Below are 21,416 nucleotides of genomic sequence, written 5' to 3' on the forward strand. Positions count from 1 at the left end.
AATACAGTAATATACTATTATTAACCTAGTTTGAGATATAAATATCGAGGCTTGGACACCGTATAAAGCAACTTCATAATTTTGTTCAGATTTTACGGTTGGGTAATTTCTGAGAATGGGTGCGTTAAGGAAATAATTAGCTCCAACTGCCGCACTCCGCCTTTCTAACAAATGTCAAAATTAATGGAAACCTTTCATTTGATACCCAACGTGATTATATTCGGTGAAGAAAAATTCTCTCCTTTTACGCTCAACCCCCATGCAGTTTGGGGCTAAAATAGTTGAGCTCTTCGAATTCATCAAGAACAAGCACAACGTAAACCAAGCCATTAAGAACATAGTACTGGCAGGAAGAAAAAAGAACACCTAAGGAAAAGTCGAACCCCCCTGCCTCAACAGTGTCATAGGCGACCAAAGTACCAGCAAAGCACAAAGTCATCAATCTTCGATTAAGCAAGAGAGTGCGAGACAAACAAGGGAAAGCTTTAGGGAGTCAACAGGCGCTAAAAATGAAAAAAAAAACGACTTACTAGTCCAAAAAACGGAACTGAAAGTTAAGAATAGGGAAAACATATGCCCAAAGTGAGAATGCCGGCTAGCGAAGCGAAACCAAAGGTAAATAAACACGGTGGATAGACTAAGGTCGTAAACAAAAAGAAATCGAATTCGCCCAGAGGCAATTGTAATCTTCAGTAAAGGAAATTTATCGTATATGGAGATATTGAAAAAGGCGAAATCTGACCTCGTCCTAAGAGATCTAGGGGGAAATGTCAGCAAAATCAGAAAGAGGATCTCATGTTTGAGCTGAAAAAATCCATGGACAAAACTGACGGCTTTCGTAACCAAGTTATAAACTCACTCGGGGAGAATATCGCGGTACGTTCCCAAAACACGGGATATATATAGTGTGTCTCATATTCACTAATGACGGAAATCACTTCTATGGTACAATCTGACAAAACTCTTAAGGACCGTTTTTGAAAAAAACCGGTGTGTTTGAAATTATCAGCATTTGAAATTTCAAACAGATTAAAAAGCTCGAGCCATGTTGTGTGACGTCACAACTTGAGCCAAGAAACTTCAGTAGCCCGGAAACTGGCAGTTACTCACAAAAATTTAAAACTGTCAAAATTAATTTCCCACGTGAAATGCCATGGAGGACGATGAAATACCAATTTTTGGCTTGCTGCACAAATAACCCCACAAAAACCCCAGAAAGATTTTTTAGCTGTTCTGAAAGGAGATTTTCGGAAGAAGTGGATCGCCGTCGTCTGACCGAAACCCGCTTCTTTGGAGTCAGGTTTAAATTGTGAGCATTATTTCATTTGTGAGTTAACATTTTTTAGACTAATTGATCTGAACCTTAATTGATAATATACGATTGCGTTAGAATGTTGTGTCATTATTACTAAAATCAAGTTACGTGAGAAGAGATACCACGGAATATTCAACCCGGTCGAAAGTTCGAATGCCGCTCAGTGCAAATCCATTCTTTTTGCGGAATATGAATCTTTCAGAAATTTACTATCGCTACCCAGTTAAAGATGTTAGAATTTGCTAAAGAGTCTGTTACCATTAAAGCCGAAACGTAAAGTAAATTGAAGAACTGTTCATTCACGCGTCAATTTCTCACTTTCCTATTAAAAACTGGCTGATTACTTAAAAAGTAACACGCTCGATGAAGTCACATGAATTTTCTTTTCCACCTTGCGGGAAATCAATTTTTAAACTATTATAATTAACGAATAACAGTTGTTTTTTTAATGGATATGGTAATTTGGCAGTTCAAACTACTATTTCGGCGTAAAAAAAACATATAGTTATTTTCTAACGCGGGGAGTCTATTATCTCGATGAGTTAACATCCGAAGGAGAGATCTGCACTGCCTTGAAATAACAACTCAAGTTGAAGGAATTCTATCATGCGCGTAAGAAAAGGGAGGACTTCACGTACAGCGATCACCAGGCAATCACCTTTCAAATAAGGACGGAGCCACAGGCTAGAACAACCGTACCCCGGAAGCGGAAATCAAAAAGAACACCAGGATAGTCTGCAAAAGCGATGAAAGAGCAAACATTCATGGAGGTGTGGCTAGACCCGCCTAGCATAGCAGGTGCCTCCACGGATAGAGCTCTCCATGTCCACAAAGCATCTCTGCCTAGGAGATGTTCATTCCCTACCAGAAGACTCAATTATTGAACTTGCCAGCCTTCGATTAATTTGCCACCGAGCCAGATGAACGGCTCAAAGGCAAATAGGTAGGATCGATCAGCAGAGTAAGAGAGAATGTTTTAAGGAGCTTTGTTCGGAAGCAGAGATAAATTCATGGCTGGTGTTGCTGCCTAAGCCTGTCAAATCTTCAGGGGAACCGTCCTTCTTTTCCAGACACTAGGGGAAAAATGTTGGAGCGGGTAATTTATAATAGATTACTTCCTGTCGTCAGGAACCAAGGAGGCTTTTGACATCGGCAGTATGGGTTCCGTAAAGCCAGATCAATCACTGACGCCATCACATATTGGCTTGACCGAAAATGCAATTCATGGGAGGGGTTGTACTAGCAAATATTGCATGGTAGTGACCCTGGATGTGATAAATGCATTCAATCCGGCCAATTGGAACTTTATACAAACGTCGCTGGCGACGATTGATGCTCACACTTACGGTTCCGGAGGAGCCCACGGTGGTGGGTTAGCTCCGACGACTTAGCTCTGGTTATAGTGTGGTGTGCTTGTTTAGAGAGTGCTGGACTGGTACTCGCAGGGGAAAGACAGAGGCGGTCCTCATTACTAAGCGTTTGCATTAGAACTGGGAATCGTATCATGACTTCCAAGCTGACCAATCAATATTTGGGAGTGTTGATAGATGGCAAACTCAATTTTAAGCAACACACAGAGCATATTTGCAAAAAAGCATCCATCACAGATATGGCCCTCGCAAGAATGATGCCGAATGCAGGAAAGCGCGGCGTACTTGCAGACTGCTCATAGCCAGGGTGGTGAGTTCTTGCTGGATGCAGTTCCAGTTTGTGGAAAAGCGCTGCATGTTTTAGACAAGTTGAGTGCGGTCTAGTAAAGAACAACTTTAAGGGTGTATTCTTTCTTCAGGACCGTTTCAGATGATGCAACGTTTGTCATCTCGGGAATGATCCCGATTGACATCCTGGCAGACGAGATGATGAACATATATAACATCACGTTCAACTGAAAAAAGCCGTAAGGGAGGGATCCATACGCAAATGGCAGCAACGATAGGACCAGTCAGAAAAGGGTCGTTGGACTTCCGTCCTGGCTGAAGAGAAAGCATGAGGAGATCAATTATAATCCCACCCAGTTTCTTACCTGGCATGGCGGATATCGTCAATATTTGTACAGGTTTAAATTGGACACCTCACCCGATTGTCCAAACTGCAATGGGCACGTATTTGCACGCAAACTAACACTGGGCAAAGCAGCGGAGATAAAGGTGAGCCCAGACTCAACGGTGATTTAGTGCAAGGACCTAGTGGGGTTACAATAAAAGTCGAGATCTGCGAGGCCTTAAAGACTCAACTTGGACTAGATTCGATCCTTGAGTCAAATGTGATGGTTGGCCAAAATAGCCTTGCCGTTTGAAGTAGTAAAAAAAGCCATTTGCATCCGCTAATTTGGAAACGTTCTCAGAAACTGTTCAAGCAAGCACGATAGGTCTATGCTGTATCGAAGATGCGGATAATGAGGTCATATTGCCAAAGAATGCAATTGGAATCCAAAATGAAACACAGGAAAGTAACATCATATCACAGCTAATTACAAATGTTCGGCGTTTAAGAAGGCGATTTTAGTTTTCGTAAATGAAGTTCCTTCAGTTGAATTTAAACCATTGTCAGGCAGCCCTGGACCTGTTGTCCCAAAGCGCGTTAGAAAATAAAGTTGACAGGGCCATCATATGTTCACATATATTACAAAGATTTTCACGGTGGTGTTTTTATATGAGACAGAAGGGGCGAAGCAGCAATCTGGACCTGTGGAAAGCGAGCAATCGAAAACACGAGCAATAACGCAGAAGACGAGGTAGTCCAGAAGACAAGCTAAAGCGGCATTTACAAATTTAGTTGCTATGTTGGGTCAAGCCTCGCGGTAGATGGTGGAAAGATTAGCTTCCGAAGCAAAGCGCTACAACCCAATAGTAATAGCTGGCGATTTTAACACTTGGGGCGTATATTGGGTTAGTCTAGAAACAAATGTAAGAGGCGGCATATTGCCCGAAGTATTTTCACGTCTGAATGTTGTTCTGGTAAATACTGAGGGCGTCAATACTTTTCGGGGACAGGATATGGGGTCGATGAGAGATCTAACAGTTGTTGTTATTCGCATAGCGACCATAGGCTATCATCTTCGAAGTGGAGCATAGGACAGAAGGAAAGCATGCCAAGAAAACTGCAGTAGCGGGTTGGATATGCAAGAATCTTGATAAGCACTTGCTCGCGAAAATACTTCTGCAGGAGGAAAACGCAGAAGGAAGGGTGATGCAGGTTCTCGAAAGGATTCAGAAAGTATGTGACGTTTCCATGCCACGTTACACTATAATCAAGGGACGAATGCGCAACTCCTGTTCGAATACCGAGATTGAACAAGTTCTCAAAGTTTGCCTTAAAGTCGGGAGACACAGTCAACGTTGCAGGAGTCTAAAGAGTTGCACAGTCGTTATGAAAAAGAGAGGAAAGAACTGCAAGCAGCCATATCTAGAAGAAAAACTGACCACTTCAAGAGGTTATGCACGGTGCATACATGACAGCCATGGCATCACTAAAGGGTAGTCGCTCAGTATCGATTACTCAACCTGATTTTCTGAGGGATATCATTAGTACTCTCTTTCCACAAGTTTCAAGTCAATCTAACTTATCCATCCATCCAGCTATCTGGACGATTTAGATCAAATTCCCGAGGTAACCATTGAAGAAGTCCTGAATGCTGCCAAGAAGATTGAAGAAAATAAAACTCCAGGCATTCTGAATAAATATATGACGGAATTTTGAAGTTTTAACTGCTTAAAGAATGACAATCATTGGCTTCGAAGATGATATCGGAGTGACTATCGTGGCGTAAGATATTGAGGATATAAATGTCCTCAGAACCGAGGCCATTTTTGAAATTAGAATTTGGCTAGAAGACACTGGTCTGACGCAGAGCATATAATTGAGGTAGTTTTAATCACCAAACGAAGGAAGCAAAAATCGATACAGATCAGAATCGGCGAACACATCGTACGTTAGTAACCAACGCTTGAATACCTAGGAGTCACGATTGACCAAAGGCTAAAATTCAAGCCGCATCTTGAGAATTTAGTAACAAAAGCTTCCGGGTTGCTACATTGTTAGCAAGAATGTTACCGGATACCCAGGCCCCCCAGGCAAAGCCTTATCTCTAGAGTTATCAACTCCATCTTGCTTTATGCAGATCCAGTCTGGGCATCGCCATTGAAGCTAGAAGCAAATTTGCGGACGTCATGCGCTTAATTAAGGTGCAACATCAGACGAAGCAGCATGTGTTTGACATCTTTACGAACGTGGGTCAACATCATCATATGCAATCGGCCAGTCCTGTAACATTTCTCGGCCATTAGCACGAAGTGGAGCTATTTTGGAGTGGCAAAAAGAAGGGATGATTCACCTAAAGGACCCTGGACTGACAGGATTTTTCCAGATGTCTCAAAGTGGATCAAGCGAAGGCACGGTGAACTTAGCTACGACCTAATTCAATTCCTAAACGGACACGGAGGGTACTGTGCATGCCTTTATCGCATCGGGCGTTACGAGTCCCCATTTTGCCCGACACGTGAGATGTTTCTGAAGGATGCGGAGCATGTTGTTTTTGACTGTCCGAGGTTCGCCGCACACAGAGAGAAGGCCGAAATTCACGACAGTGCGATATTGTCTCTTGAGCATATCGTGGACCTTGTGCTTACTTCTGAACTAGTTTTGTGGGCTGAGAAAAGAGGAGCTTTGAAGGAAAGTAGCAAATAACCACACGGGTCGCAGTTCGGAACTGATCCTGCGCCGCGACGTAATGTCGAACTGGCGGCGCCGCGGGGTAAGCGAAGGAGAAGGAGGTGGTTTTACTGAGTAAAAGTTTCACATAACCGCATGGATGGAGCCAGCGGTAGGTTTTAAACCTTTCCACCTTTTAACGTCAAAAAAAAAAAAATGAAAATAGACAGGCAGAGAGGCAGGCAATGAATCGATTTTGATAAGGTTTTGTTTCACACAAAACATGCTTTTCGGCTTGTTCCTTATTTGGTTAACGTGGATGATACCGTGGACCTATCGTCAATCATTACCGTGGAACTGCACTTAGTTGCCGGCAGAACTGCATTGTCCTTTTCCCCTACTTTCCCACCCGTGACGGTAGTTGACAGAAGACTACTTTTGAAGATGGCCTTGACTTGGCAACAGTTGGTAGTCGTTTTTACCATTTGTTATCGAATGAAATGAAAGTTTTTGATAAAGAAATAACAGACCACCCTTAACTGCCAAAAAATTATTTAGGGCGAATGGAACTATAGTATTTGGTTGGATATTTGTGTTCATGGCCTTGATAAGAAGCAAACAATAGTAATGTTCTGCGGCAAATCATATCTCAAATTTGTATCTATAAATAAGTGCAAATACAATAAGAACTTGTTAATCTATTTGAGTTTTACGAGTGTAGTTTTATGTTTGAAAACATCTGAAGGACGGCAGTTATTATTTCCTGATTGTATGTACAAATATTTGCACAGATATGCTACCCGGAAAAATAATTTCCATGGCCGTGGGTTAGGTTAGTAATCAGAGATTAAGATTGAATTCCGCCGATAGATCAGACTGAAACTGTCAGTGTACGAATGATATCGTGGGGAATTTCGAAGATGAAGATATTCTCAATATTACAGTGATCTTATCAAACCCTTTTTATCAAGCACTTACTTCTTTCGGTGTTATTTTTGGAAATATTTACTTCCTATATATCACAATTCTTGGCAGTGGCTGTGTCCACACGTTATCCAAGAATTTAGATATTTTTAGAATGGTTAGTGCTTTCGAGACGCTAGATTTTCCGGCACGCGCTCTCAAGAAAAAAAGTAAAAAATGGAACGTTGAATTTTCCTTGAAGACGTCGAGGAAATAGAAATTGATTTATTTTTGCAGAGTTAATAAATTTTTGGTATGGCTGCTTAATGTTAATGTCTTAATATTTTAATAGGTAGATTTTATCTTTAAATGGTGGGTATTGCTCTCTATATATTAATGATAGTGACAGATTATCACAAATATAGATATCTTGGCCATATTAAGCTTCTACCATTTGGAATCTGAAATTGAATATTAAAATAACTTACCTCCGTCAAATTATTAAATCTCATATCACCTAGAAGTGATCTTTTGGCAAAAGCAAATTTAAAAGCCTCTATTGCTCGATGGTAGGTCAGGATTGTGTTATTGACTGTTGATATGCTATCACTGGTGAAGTTATATCCTCGTAGCGTGTTCATAATCAAAGCTAAGAGGGTCCCACCTCCAGCAGGAGGTACTACGTACATAATGTTATCATCTAAATTAACAGGAATGGAGTCATGCCAATCGACCGAATATGAAGCTAAGTCCTCTGCCGTGACTAAGCTTCCCGCATCTTTGAGATCATCTACGAGTAATTTTGAAATAGTTCCATTGTAAAAGTCGTGGGCACCGTGTAAGGCTAGAAGGCGATATGTACTGCAGAGTTCTTTGGGCGGATGAACTCGAGCGCCAACTTGGTAGAAGTCCCCAGTTTCTTTGTTGATGAAAGCAGAGCTGAAATAGTAATTACCAGATATGGCGATAAATACTTCGGCAAGACGCCTTATGATAAAATATATACCTTAAAAGTGGATCCGTTTTCAGTCGTTTATTTGTGTGCAGTGAGTCCAGCATGTGTTTGGACAGTGGAAACCCATCTTCGCATACTTTTATTGAAGGTTCAATGATTTCTTTCCATGTCATCGAACCAAACCTTTTGTGAGCCTCCCAGTAGCCTAGAACCTCTCCAGGAACTCCAACTGACGTCGGGGTGCCAACGTGATGAACTGTGAACATACTATCGGTGGCTGATTTTGGAGCTGTCTCCCTTGCATCAATTGTGTACGATCTATTTTCGGCTTTTATAAAAACGTTCATTATAAAGCCACCACCTATTCCCAAACTCTGCATTGTTGTTATCCCGTTACAAAATAAAGTAGCTAGGGCTGAATCCATGACGTTGCCGCCACGGTTGAAAATATACCTGTAATTATTGGAGCAGACAATTTAAGACTCCAGAGTCACAAAATTTGTAGGCTTTATAAACTTACTGTCCAATTTCGCTGCAAATATCATTGTCTGAACAAATAGCCCCATGTTGGAAGACGTAGAGGATTGAACGGGAAGGTGGTGCCTCCACTTCGGGATTTGGAGGAATTAGTCTTAAAGAAGACTTGGAATAGTCTGATACTGAAATTATAGGTAAAATGTTAACACTTAGAAAGTTTACTTGCTTTCAAAATAAATTACTTTCCAGATACTTCGTTACTAAATATGTGAAGAAGAATCCTATTAAAATCAAGGCCAAAATGAATCCTCCGAATCTCATCCATCTTGTGTAACTGCAGATTTTCCTGTTGATTAGAAACATGTGATTGAAATGTTAGACTACAGAACACCCCAGAGATATAGAAAATTTAACTGTGAATTTGACCCAACCAATAGATAGACGAGGGAATCCTACTTGGAAAATTCATAAAATTAGAGGAGGGACTTGTGTTATGTGCGAAAATATATGCGAAAATATATTTAAATATACATATCATATCATCAGGTAGTATAGGTCTCAGAGCAAAAGGTAGATTACTACATACGATGAAGCATAAAACCTGGGAACCACCATCAACAGATCTACTACTAAACTCTATCTCTACCTCCACGGGGGTTTTGCTGGGAGTTCTTTCTTAATGAAAAACTGCAGACGGAGAAGAATGAAGGTGGCTCTTTCACTCCTGAAAACGGAACAAATTGTATCAACTCGTCCTCGAGATTGGGGGTTGTTTAGGGCTGACAATCCTACATGGAAATCCAATGATATGGAGTCCAGAAATGAGTTTCGGATTAAATTGACTAAAAAACGATGACCGTCTGCTCCTATACAGAAGAGGAATTGCCAAGCTGACGATACTTTGTCCCAATACGCGAAACGGTTTCCTGGAAAAGAATCATTACACCATGTATTATAGTGGCCATCTGGTAAATCGCGGAATAGGTTTCCTAGTCAGCCAAAAATGAAACCTACTGTTACGCAGCACACATAGAACTACCACTGACAACAGATTACGGATTATCCAACTGGCAGTGTCGCAAGAAAAGATTGTTGAAAGTACTTGGTTTACCCGGAAACCGGTCCACGAATATACATGAGCTTCTCCAAATGGAACCACTTTCAAACAAATTGACCACATAGTATCCGGATACCGCCACCTCTCAGCTTTGATGAATGCCGTTCGCAAGGTGCTCCGATCTCGAATAACGATACGACCCCGACCTTACAATCAGGCGAGGGTGAATACTGAAGTCTTCCATAATAGGGTCATCCATGCCACCTAGAAGAGGAAATGGATGCCAAATAACCGCACCACTATATTGGACTGACGGATTGAGTAATTTGATGAATTGTTCAACAACTAAAATATCGGTGATCTAGAGGTCCCGCCAACTGAAGACGCCACCATTAAGCATGGAAGAAATAGTCCTTTCAATCGATCAGCTTGAGAATCATAAGTCGCTAAGAGTCGATGAAATTACAGCGGGACTGGCGCAATATGGTGGCGACCAACTTCGTCAGGTGGTTCATCAACTGATGCTCGACGTGTGGGACAGGGAATCAATGCTTGAGGATTAGCAACGAGGCATAATCTGCCCCATACATAAAAGTGAGGATATCATGCATAAAGCAATTATAGAAGCATCACGTTGCTGAACACAAACTATAATATATTCTCCGCTTCTCGGTATCGAAGGTCCCCAGAATGCTCGCTTCAACTCGAAAGAGAATTCTAACGATATAAGCTGGATATTCGGTCTTAACCAAAGTGAGATGGTGGGTCTTTGAAGAGTATTTTTCTCCCTCCTGTGGCAATGTTTCAGTACTCTGAAAAGCCGATGTTGGATCGTTACTGATGGCTACCTCAATGAGTGTTTTTTGAACCTGGAAACTGATTTTTGACTGGAACTGCAAGATTCTGATTAATGTTAAAGAGCATCACAGATTTCCGAAAGAGAAGGATGCTGTCTACAAACAATTACACGCAATTCTGATTAGCTTGCCAAAAGGCGACATTGTGGGCGTGACGTTTGATTTTAATGTATGGTTCTTAACCGAATGATATTCGGTGAAGTTCCGCCTCTTTTGGTTAAAATGGTTAGTGTTCGCAATATGCGGATATGGGCAGCCCATCCAAATAGAAGAGAAATGATTTCGGGTATTAACGCATTCAAACTGATTACGGTCGCCCGCAGAGTTATTTACCACTTCTCCTGCAGTTTCTGCAGAATTGCTACTTCCACTTTGGCGGAAATCTCGAAAATCAGAGACGTTTCCCAGACGGTGGAAAAGGCAGGTGTTCGTTAAGACTCCGAAAAAGGCATTCATGTTGAGTAAGTAGTATTATTATAGTAATATATAATGACGTCAAATATCATGTGCTGAACCGAGGTAGAATCTCACAGGAATTTGAGGTCCAAGTGGAGTTCATCAGGGTCACTCACACTCACCGTCTTCTCACCGATGTTATTTCTTCTTGTTGACAGTGACGGTTGTCACACTGTTGTTATTCGAGCTTGGACCATGCCAACGAGATAGTGATCCGAGTCTATATTGGCCCTCCTATATATTCTGACATTCATCAAGGCTGAGAGGCGGCGGCGTTCAATCAACACGTGGTCTATTTGGTGGAAAGTGGTCCCCTCTGGAGAGGCCCGCGTATGTTTGTCGACCGCTTTCCGCGTAAACGGGGTACTTCCAACAACCATTTCGTGAGACACCGCTAATTGAATAATCCGCAGTCCGTTATCATTTGTATTTTGTTGTAAGCTATTGGAGCCAACGTATCGCCTGAATACGGGCTCCTTCCCTACTTGGCTGTTAAAATTCCCAAGTATGATTTTGATATCATATCTGGGACAGGCTTCGAGGGTTCGTTCTACTGCCTCGTCGAAGGTATCCTTCTTCGACTCTGCAATCTCCTCTGTAGGGGCGTGAACGTTAATGAGGCTCATATTTCTAAACCTGCCTCGCAAGCGCAGAGTGCATAGCCTTCCGCTTATGTTTTCAAAGCCGATAACAGCAGGTTTCATTTTTTGGCTGACTAAGAAACCTACTCCGAGCACATGGTTTACTGGATGACCACTGTAATATATGGTGTAGCGGCTCTTCTCCAGGAAACCGATTCCTGTCCAACGCATCTCCTGTAACGCATCAGTCCTATATTGGGACAGGGTATCGGCTAGCTGCTCATTAGCTTCATCTCTGTTCAGCGAGCGTACGCTCCCATTTCCCGGGTTTTATGCTCCATCGTGTGCACTAATCCACGTTTCGCCCTGGGACCTATACTACCCTTTGACCACACTGAAAACTTCATGTGTCCTTAAACGATGCGTGGGTCCGCACCGGAAAAATTCAATAAACCTGGGAGTGACTATCCTGGGAGGGACTTCCTAAGTGTTAAAAAGTATTAATTGTAACGTTTCTATTACTTCCTAGAAGTCGCCGGACTGGTTCATTAAAGCAAATGGTAATAGAAAATTAAAGGCCAGCCTAGATTTTATTTTAAAGAATCCTAGTTCCATTATTAAAAGAGGGACGAAGACGGCTACCGTTTCTTACTAGGGCAGAGGCAACTCTTCAGACGCTGCCTCAACTCCACCTTGGGAGCAGCGTGATCGAAGCGGCTCGCAGATGATATGCGCTCCCTTTTATAATTTGCGAAACACGACGAGGGTGAGATTTATATTTTACGTAAATCTGCCTACAGTTCAGACCAAAAGCTCGACCGGAGCTAAACAATTTTTTTTTTTAGGGATTGAGGAGTCCTAAAGGTGCTAAATTTAAAAAGCGGAGTCCGTGGACCATCAAGAGCAAGGTGCTCTCCATTTGGTCCGGCCCGGCATCAAGTCGATGTGGACTTAGGACTCCCCAATCCTTAAAAAGGAAATTGCCCAGTTCCATTGTTATTCAAGGGTAAAAAGGTGGTATAAAATTACAACTACAGTAAAATATTGAAAAAGTCTAAATTGAAAATAGAAAAGTCTGAATTTGAAATGGATTTGGAAAAATTTGAATTTGGTTTGCAAAGCCAATATATCGGCGAGTAGTCGTGTTATGTCGTCATGTCAGCTTGTGTAAATAGCCAAATAGCTGTAAACGCTCTTGTTTAACTTACCTTCAAAAGCGAACCTTTAAGGGCAAATATAAAGATGAGTAAACCTTACCCGATCAAGGCCGAATTGCCACAGGGTAGCATACTAGGCCCAATGTTCTACTTTTTACTCGCTAGACCTTCAAACGTGACCAGAAATTCTAACCACAACTTTTGCAGATGATATGGTAACATGCACACACCCCAACTGTTTGAAGCCCAATACACAAAACTTCAGAATGAGCAGAAAGTAGAAGATAGAAAGAAACGAGAGAAAACATGACAGGTAGCTTTCAGGCGAAGGGAAAGAACCTGCCCACCAATTATTACAAAAAACAATCTTATCCAATAATATAGAACAATAAAGTACCTTGGTATGCATCTCGACAGAGGACTGGACATGGAGCACAAACATTAACCAATAACCAGAACGGGGTAAGTCAAAATTGAACGCCACAACTAAAATTCTAGTCTGGATGACTGCACTAAAACCAGTGTCAACATATGGATTACAACTTTAGCTTTCAGCAAAAAACATCAAGATAGCAAAACCAGCGAGCGCAAACTAGTATCACATCAATTTTAGGTGCGCCAAGTTACGCGAACGACAAAATTATACAACGCGACGGTATCTGTTGCAGCCGCGGCTATGAAAGTTAGTAAAAACTGCAAATAAAACTTCACCGCTGTTGCAGAAAAACTGAGGGGGACTAAATTCTTTTATAATTGTAGATTAGTCACATGATAGTTGTAGATATAATGCAACTTAATTAATTTTGTTTAACTTTCATTAAGATGTAGTAGCTGCCTCTTTGACAGTCTTCAACCTTTTTCCCTGGAACAGGTCTTGGACCTGCTCTAAAGTATTCGCCGGCTTCACGTCATATCATTTTATTTTTCGATTTGCTTCAAGATGCTACCGAGATTCATGTGAAAATATGATGCAGCATTTTTCCTTTTCCTATTACATATTATCCTTTATCCCCTTTATAATTTCCTGAATCCCATCTTGACCCCACAGTAAAAACTAACCTTATTTGAGTATTCATTTTAAATGATCCTTTTAATTTTCAATATAATTTTTCAATACTCATCCACCCCGATCATTGCATCGCTGTACCATGAACATGCCCATGGTAGTATGCCATCAAGTGAATTTTTACCGAATGCATCGGTGCAGACAATGGAGAAATTTTTGTATAAGGTTGTGGAACTGCCGCCGCACTACTTGCAATCCAACCTGTACTTGTTGTTTTCGCTGCGCGTGGTAAAATTTGCAAGAGAACACAAGACTGGCTGAAATTATTGTTGTTATGCGGGGGCAATAAACTTTTGTTTCATTGTCTGAAACATGTATTGGGGGATTTTGGATGTTTGTCTCGAACGACTGGCTGATCACCTGATCGAGACAGGTGGTTCTGAACTGTAAGTATTCCAGATAAACCCCCAGTTCATGCTATCGAAAGCTTTTTCGAAATCGATGAAAAGCAGATGCGGCGAAGATCTGCAGGGCGGTGATGTGGTCGTTGTAGAAATATGTGGAGCGGAAACCAGCCTGCTTTCTCTTGATCAAGCTTTCGAGATGTTCTTTGATGCATCCCAGGATTATTTTAGTTATTATTTTTGCGGTGGCAGAGAGCAATTTTCACAATAAAACGCTTCAGGTATGGAAGGTTTTGTGTATTTCTTTTATAAATACATCCGAGTGTTAATTTGTCCCATTAGGACGTAACACGTAATATACGCCTATATTATGTGAGAATATCTACTTTCGGGTGATATTTTCATTCAAAATCTTGAATTTCCAAAGAAGTGATAACTTTGACCTATTGTAACTTTGTTAGTAATAGTGCGATTTCTATCGAACTTGGTAGGATCCAGCCCTATATTATATTCTATATTATTACATTTCGTGGTGCTAGGATGAACTCAAGGGGGTTCTGCGGCCAATTACTGAAAATTATAGTAATATACTATTATTAACTTTATTTGAAGGGATATGGAAGGTATTTCGGAGCCTAGTCACCACAGAGTAGCAGCCTCTTGATTTTTTTCAGATTTTTCGGTTGGGTAGTTTGTGAGAATGGTCCCCTTGAATAAATTATCACTTTCGACCCCCCGAACTCCCCGCATTTCCAACAAATGTCAAAAGTAACACCAGCTTCGGAAAGAATTAATAGAAACCTTTCATCTGATATCCCACATGAATATATTTGGTGAAAAAAAAATTTACACCCCCCTTTGCATGGACCTCCGCTTAAATTTGACGTAACACGATGTAACTCACTGTATGCGTGAGCGTTCACAGTTCCCACCTTTCCACCAAATGTGGTGTCAATCGCTGCTACAGTCTCCGAGAAAAATGCGTGTGACGGACAGACAGACAGAAAGACAGACAGAAAGACAAACAGACAGGTGGGGGTGGTGATAGATAGGAAGCTCAGCTATAAGCAACACGCTTCCGATAAATCATCCACTGCTAGTGTGGCTCTGCCGAGGATGATGCGGAAGTGGGAGGGCCACGGCGTACCTCTAGGTTGCTTATAGCCAGGGTGGTGGTCTCAATCATGCTCTATGCGACTCCAGTTTGAAGGGAGGCGTTGGGGATCTCAGTTAACACTAACAAACTGAGTGCAGTCTACAGGAGGACCGCCCTGAGGGTATGCTCTGCTTTCAGGACTGTCTAAGATGGTGCAGCATTCGTCATCTCTGGAATGATGCCGATTGACATCTTGGCATATGAGATGGCGAATATATACAATGCGAAGCCAATCTCTCCCTTATTACAGAAGAAGGACGCTGAAAGGGAAAGATCCATAAATAGATGGCAAGAGTAGTGGGAATGCTCGGGAAAGGGTCAGTGGACTCACAGGCTCATTCCTGTTATCAAGGGGTGCTGGAGAGACGACACGATGAGATTAATTATAATCTCATCCAGTGTCTCAGGGGGCATGAAGGATATCGCCAATACCTGCACAGGTTTAAATTGGAGACCTCACCCGACTGTCCAAGCTGCGGTGGAGCCCCAGAGGACCCAGTGCATATATTCTTCCACTGTCCGAGATTTGTGGAAGAAAGGAAGAATCTAGAGGACGCTCTAGGAGAGGTGTTCCACCACCAGAAAAAAAGGCAGACAGGCAGTTAACCGATTTTAATGTTTTGTTTTACACAAAACCTTAAACACGTGTCCCGTTCTTTGGGAACGTAACGATCATCTCCGAGTCTCAAGATTTCCGTACTAGTGGAGGCGTTAACTGCAGATGCAGCAATAAACGTCTCTGTGGGGAGAGCGTTAAACCCAGCGGCTTTGCTTCGTTTGAGTGCATTGATGGCCGAATGATTTCTATTCTGCTTGGAGGAACAGTTCGTATTCGTATGTTGCGGTGACTAGCTATTTCATACATAAGAGGAGGAACCTAACCGGATGTAATACGGTTAAGAACCGTGGTGAAGTGCTTTTTTCACCTCTCTCACGTTGACGTCCTTCACAAGACCATCGAAAGCTTTGTGACCACATGTAACCTCTTTCGTGATGCGGTAAACATTCCTGAAATCATTGCGATCTGCAGCATCGTTCGCTTTCCTGACCAGGGCAATGGTAAATTCTATCTTATCACGGCGCATACTACGCTGAACTTCTTGGGTTTTGCTCGGTATCGAACGCGTCACACTCTCCGCCACTCCCAACGGTCAGTAGAGCCTTCAATCTCTTTCGTTCATCGATCCGCTTCCATGATTCCGCAGTCAGCTAGATCTTATGACGCCCCAACGGAGCATGGCCGATGACCTGTTTAGTATCCGAGAAAATAACATTTTTGTTGGCGGTCTAGTGCTCATCGATAGTAGCAAATGTAAGGGACCACGTACATCCATTGCACAACTCCTAAATCTGCTGCTGATTGCGAAGTGGGCGACCTGATTGCTCGTACGGCGTCGGTCTGAGCTTATGGCAGGCTCTGTGGTCGAACAATAACCACCAATAACGAAGCGGGGAAAGTTTTAGAAATCCACGAACTTCCCACTATTACATTACAGTCGCCAAGATCACGTTTACCCATCACATGCCCGAGCATGATGTTATCAGATCTAAACTTGGCATTCAGACCCTCTTCACGATCACAATGTCACTTTTAAGAAACTTGCCCTGAGACGCGTTTAATTGCTCGTAGAAAACATCCTACTCCACTACATCGGAAGTCTCCATTGGTGCGTAGCATTGTACAATTATGATGCTCCTTAATCTATATCGAAATATTGCAATTAGAAGGCTCCCAGGTCAAGAGAGAGCGTCTTGCGGTAGCCGGTAGCGTTGACGTTTCGGCAGCAATAGTGTTTCAAGATTTGTATTTGTTCAGGGTTTCTTTTCTTAGGAGAGTACAAGCGATTACAGTCCACAGACTGTAATACATCCAGTAACGAGAAAATAAGTACTGCAAATTTGCGGTGACCTAGGAGACAACAAAGCTTTGGTACGACACGGACACTGGATCAAGAGAATATGTTGTCTCCGTGGGTCTTCCACAGGGCTCTGATCTGGGGTCGCTATTGTGGAACATCACATATTATAATGTCCATCCCAGTTGTTAACGAGGCCATAATAGTGGGTAACGCTGATGATATAGTGGTGATTGTTGCTGCAAAACATCTCACGGATGTGGATGGTTGGAAGATGTCGGTCGTGCACTCGCTCAGAACCAAGCAGAGGCGTTAGGAAACCGCTGCTCGTATCGACATGAGGGAGAGTATCATCACTTCAAAACCAACAATCAAATACCTCGGAGCGATGATAGATGCGAGGCTGAATTTCAAGTAGCGCCTACAAAATATTTCTATTAAGCACCTAATATTAGCATGACCTTGGCAAGGATGATGCCAAATATTGGGGGTTCGCGATACACTTGTAGACTGCTTATAACAAGAATGGTGAGCTCCATACTACTCTACGCAACGTCAGTTTGGGTAACTACATTGCATACCTCTTTACAACGTCCAAATGATGAGCACTGTTTATAGAAACACCATCTTAAGAGGGTGCTGTGGCTTTAGTACCATTTCAGACGAAGTGGCTTATGGGGTTCCCGGAATGTTGCAAATCGACATTCTGGCAGACGAGATGACGCGCATCCATGATGGCCCTGATTCTTCCTTTGATTGGCAAGTAAAAAATCTCGAAAAGGAGGTTGAAAAGGGTCGATGGAGCTACAGATTGATCCCCAGCATCAAGGTGTGGATCCAGGACATATGGTGAGATAAACTATAATTTCAAGCAGTTTCTCACGGGACATGATGGAAACCGTAAATACTGCTGTAGGTTGTGCAAGCTGAGACAGTATTCCAGAGGACGTGAGGCATGATTTCTTCCATTGACTCAAATTCACAAAGGAAAGTAAGATGCTAGAAGAGACATTGGGAGGAACAGTAACACTGGAAAGTCTAAAACTGCTTCCGTGGCATGAGAGCTGGAATGCAGTTAACAGTATTGTGAGGCGGATTCAGTGCAGGTTGAGAGAGGCAGGGAAGACGAGAAAGGCGCGGTTGCGAATGCAATCGATGGGCGAAGGGAGAGGCTAGAGCTAGTTCTATCCAGCAACGTGATACTTTAGGGTGGTTCCGCGGGAAAGTACCGGAGTTAGAGAGTAGTTTTAGTGGATTAAAATCCACTACACTGGAACACCTGCACCAATGTCTTTGGAAGATTTCCACCTCTGGAAAAAAAGACAGACGGACAGACAGATAAGACAAAAAATTGTCCTGCGATGGAACATACTAATGGACCGGCTTTTCGGTTTCCTTCCAGCCTTCCAGCATGGGGAAAATATTCTCTGCAAGAATTCTGCCTTGTGCTGTGTCTGTGGGGGATCCAGAACGCTTGTTTGCTGGATCGTATGTATGAATACTGCATAAGAGGGATTGGGGAAAGAATGTCGAGAATTTATTGACAAGGTGACAATTTAACGTTCACCAAGTAAGTCAAACCTCAAACAAAAACTATTGATGAAATCTCAATCTACATATACTAAGTCATCTATGATAGAAATATGTATGTAGACAACCTTCGCATATGCTTAGTAAGAGGTTAATACGTTTAGTTGCTTCCCATGAAACCCATGCCGAAACCGTAAGTTGTCTCCGTTTTTTTTTAAATACATATATTGGTGCTAAGCATAAAAAAGAAAGTTCTTGGACTAAGAAAAGTTGAAACAAGTTGGTTTCCAGTTAGTCCGACATCAATTGGATGACGCCTTAGGATCCCTTATTCCTTAAACAAAAATCACTGTTAGCAATAAAACAGTTAAATCAAGAGTTGAAATAATGTGAGGTATAAGTTCAAAAGTAGACCTAATACTGTCAAAACTGTACTTGCACTACACTGACCTAATGCTCACATTAAAATATTTTATATATTATGCTGAGAAGGTGGTCAAAGGGTTACATAGGTCCTTGGGCGAAAGTGAGGACTGGTGCTCACGATGAAGCATAAAAGCTACTGAAACAACATCAACAGCTCTACCAGCAAACCCTATCTCCACCGCCATGTGGTGATGAGAGTTCTTTCTTAAAGAAAAGCTGCAAACGGACAAGAAGGAGGCGATTCTTTCTCAACTGTTAATCCAGGTTAAACGTTGGGTAGGGCTAATAACCGAGCACAGAAAACAATTGTTACGAAGCCACAAAAGGAGCCTGGTACTGGGCGGGTCTTACAACGACGAGCTGGCATTGAAAACGGACTCATTAAACTCTCATTAAACGTGCGTACCCTGTACAGAAAATAAGCTGGCAGCTAGTTGATATTTCGTCCCAATATAAAGCTGATGTAACAGCCTTACGGTAAATGTGCCGAACAGGGACCGATTTGCTGGAGAAGACACAGAACACCATATATTATAGTAGCAAGCAATCATGTGCGTATAGTATGTTTTCTAGTCAGCCAAAAAATAAACTTTTTGTTATCGCCTTTCCAAATATAAACGCACGGCTATGTATCATTAAGGTTCTCGCCCCTACAGAGGAGGCTGCACAGTTGAGAAGGATACCCTCTACTAGGCAGAAGAAGGGACCCTGAAGGTCCGCCTCATGTATAATATCATATGATATATCATATTTGCAGATTTTAGCAGAATAGTGGGCACGGAATCCGTATTGAGGCGATACGTTGGGTCCCATAGCATACATAAAAATCCGAATGGCAACCGATTACGGTGCTTTGTTGGCGCGAAAGCGGTGTACAAATAAACGTCGGCCTCTCTAGATGGGACCATTTTTAACCAAATTGACCATGTGTTGATTGAACACTGACACCTCCAAGAATAGATGAATTTCAAAACATATAGGGCACCAACATAGACTTGGATCCTAATATATCTCGTTGTCATGGTGCCCCGACTTAACAAACAGAAAAAGGGAGCCTGGAAGTAGTGACAGGTCTATGAACTCGAAAACTACAAGGGGCAACCCTACGTACAACTTAGCGAAACTGAAACGTACAATTTATCGACTTAAGAATCAGTCGTCAGGTACCGATGGAATTACAACCGAACTGGTTGAATATGGAGGCGACCAACTACATCAAGTGGTTCATCAACTTATGCTCAAGTTGTGGGACAGCGAATCACTACCTGACGACTGGCAATTACATTATATGTTCCATACATAAACAAGTGGTTATCACGGAGTGCAGCAATTATAGAGGTATTACGTATATATATACTATAAGATATTCTCCTCTATCTTGCGAGTTTGGATAGCACCATACGTCCAGAAATTCATCGGCCTATACAAAAGAGACTTTACTCCAGGCAAATCAGCAACAGATCATATTTTCTCTGGACACGTCCATGAGAGAATTGGGTATCCCAAAGAAATTGGTCAGACTGACTAGGCTGACCCTGAACAATGCGCGAGGCCAAATAAAAGCAGCAGTATTACTCTCGAGACCATTCAGCACAACGGTCTAAGACAAGGGGAAGCCCTATCATGCACTATTTTTAATCAAGCACTGAAAAAATGATCCGTGGTCCTTATTAGATCCACCCAACATTGGCTAATACCGACGATACCGACATCATGGGAAGCACAACCTGTACAAACTGCCTTTATCCACATCGAGCAGGCGGCATGAGATCCTGGGGAGCACATTAATGAAAGCAAGACGAAATATATGTATCCGGAATCTCATTGGTGGCAGAGGGATTTGTTAGCGTGACTGGATGTCGGATACCAGTCGACTCAGCTGGGAATGAGTACCTGAGTCAAATCAGAGTAATAATATCGGGTGAGCGCAATACAGACTACATTGCCTCCTACAGGATACTGTAACGATCTCACTCATACGACTGCCGACCGAATCATGGAACCAAATGAAAGACAAGATCCACAAAGCGGCCTCTGCAATCCTCGGGGTCACCAAGTCGAGTAAGCGGTACATCAACCGAGATACTTGGCTTTGAATGATGATGTTGAAATGAAGATCCGTGAAAAGAAACGCCTCTACCACAAATTTCTCGACAATAAAACGCCTGCTAATTAGCAAATTTATAAGCATGCCAACCGGGAAGCAAAGAAAGCGGTCACTGTTACCCAAGCGAACCATTAAAAAAATCTTTACGATAAACTGGACACTCGGGATGGCGAGAGAGATTTGTATCGACTCGCTAAAAGCCGTAACGAAGAGGATATCGAACACTTCTGTTGCGTTAATGAAAAGAACGGTACTTTGCTTACCAGCCGTCGAGCCGCAACGGATACATGGCGAGAATACTTCGAGCAGATTTTAACTGAGGAATTTGCTCATCCTGCACTTCCACAATCATTGCCGACATTGGGATCAGTTCCACCTGTCAGCGCAACAAGTCCGTTCTTCTTTCTTGCACCATCTGCCTCATCAGGTGTGTTGCACTCCTAAGTATGTTTACTTACAGGATTTTGAACCATGGCTTTTTGTTTTCTGTAACTTTTGTTTGAAGACCTGGCACCGCCCAGAA

General features: G+C 42.3%; 1 protein-coding gene across 5 annotated transcripts in view; it reads right to left on the reverse strand.

Moving 5' to 3' along the window:
* The window catches only part of LOC119657544 (glutathione hydrolase 1 proenzyme-like), an 89,779-nt gene that overhangs the window by 23,056 nt on the left and 45,307 nt on the right, over positions 1-21,416 (reverse strand). For 4 of the 5 annotated variants that reach the window (XM_038064490.1, XM_038064487.1, XM_038064488.1 and 1 more), the window contains 4 exons: positions 8,543-8,646; positions 8,344-8,482; positions 7,875-8,276; positions 7,357-7,807 (listed from right to left, as the gene is read on the reverse strand). In XM_038064490.1, the coding sequence (XP_037920418.1) occupies positions 7,357-7,807; positions 7,875-8,276; positions 8,344-8,482; positions 8,543-8,646 (1,096 nt within the window). Of the gene's footprint in view, positions 1-7,356; positions 7,808-7,874; positions 8,277-8,343; positions 8,483-8,542; positions 8,647-12,805; positions 13,256-21,416 lie in introns of those variants that run through there. The other variant, XM_038064491.1, reaches the window with a different exon arrangement.

Source organism: Hermetia illucens, chromosome 5 (genome assembly GCF_905115235.1).
Source record: "Hermetia illucens chromosome 5, iHerIll2.2.curated.20191125, whole genome shotgun sequence".
NCBI classification, from domain to species: domain Eukaryota; kingdom Metazoa; phylum Arthropoda; class Insecta; order Diptera; family Stratiomyidae; genus Hermetia; species Hermetia illucens.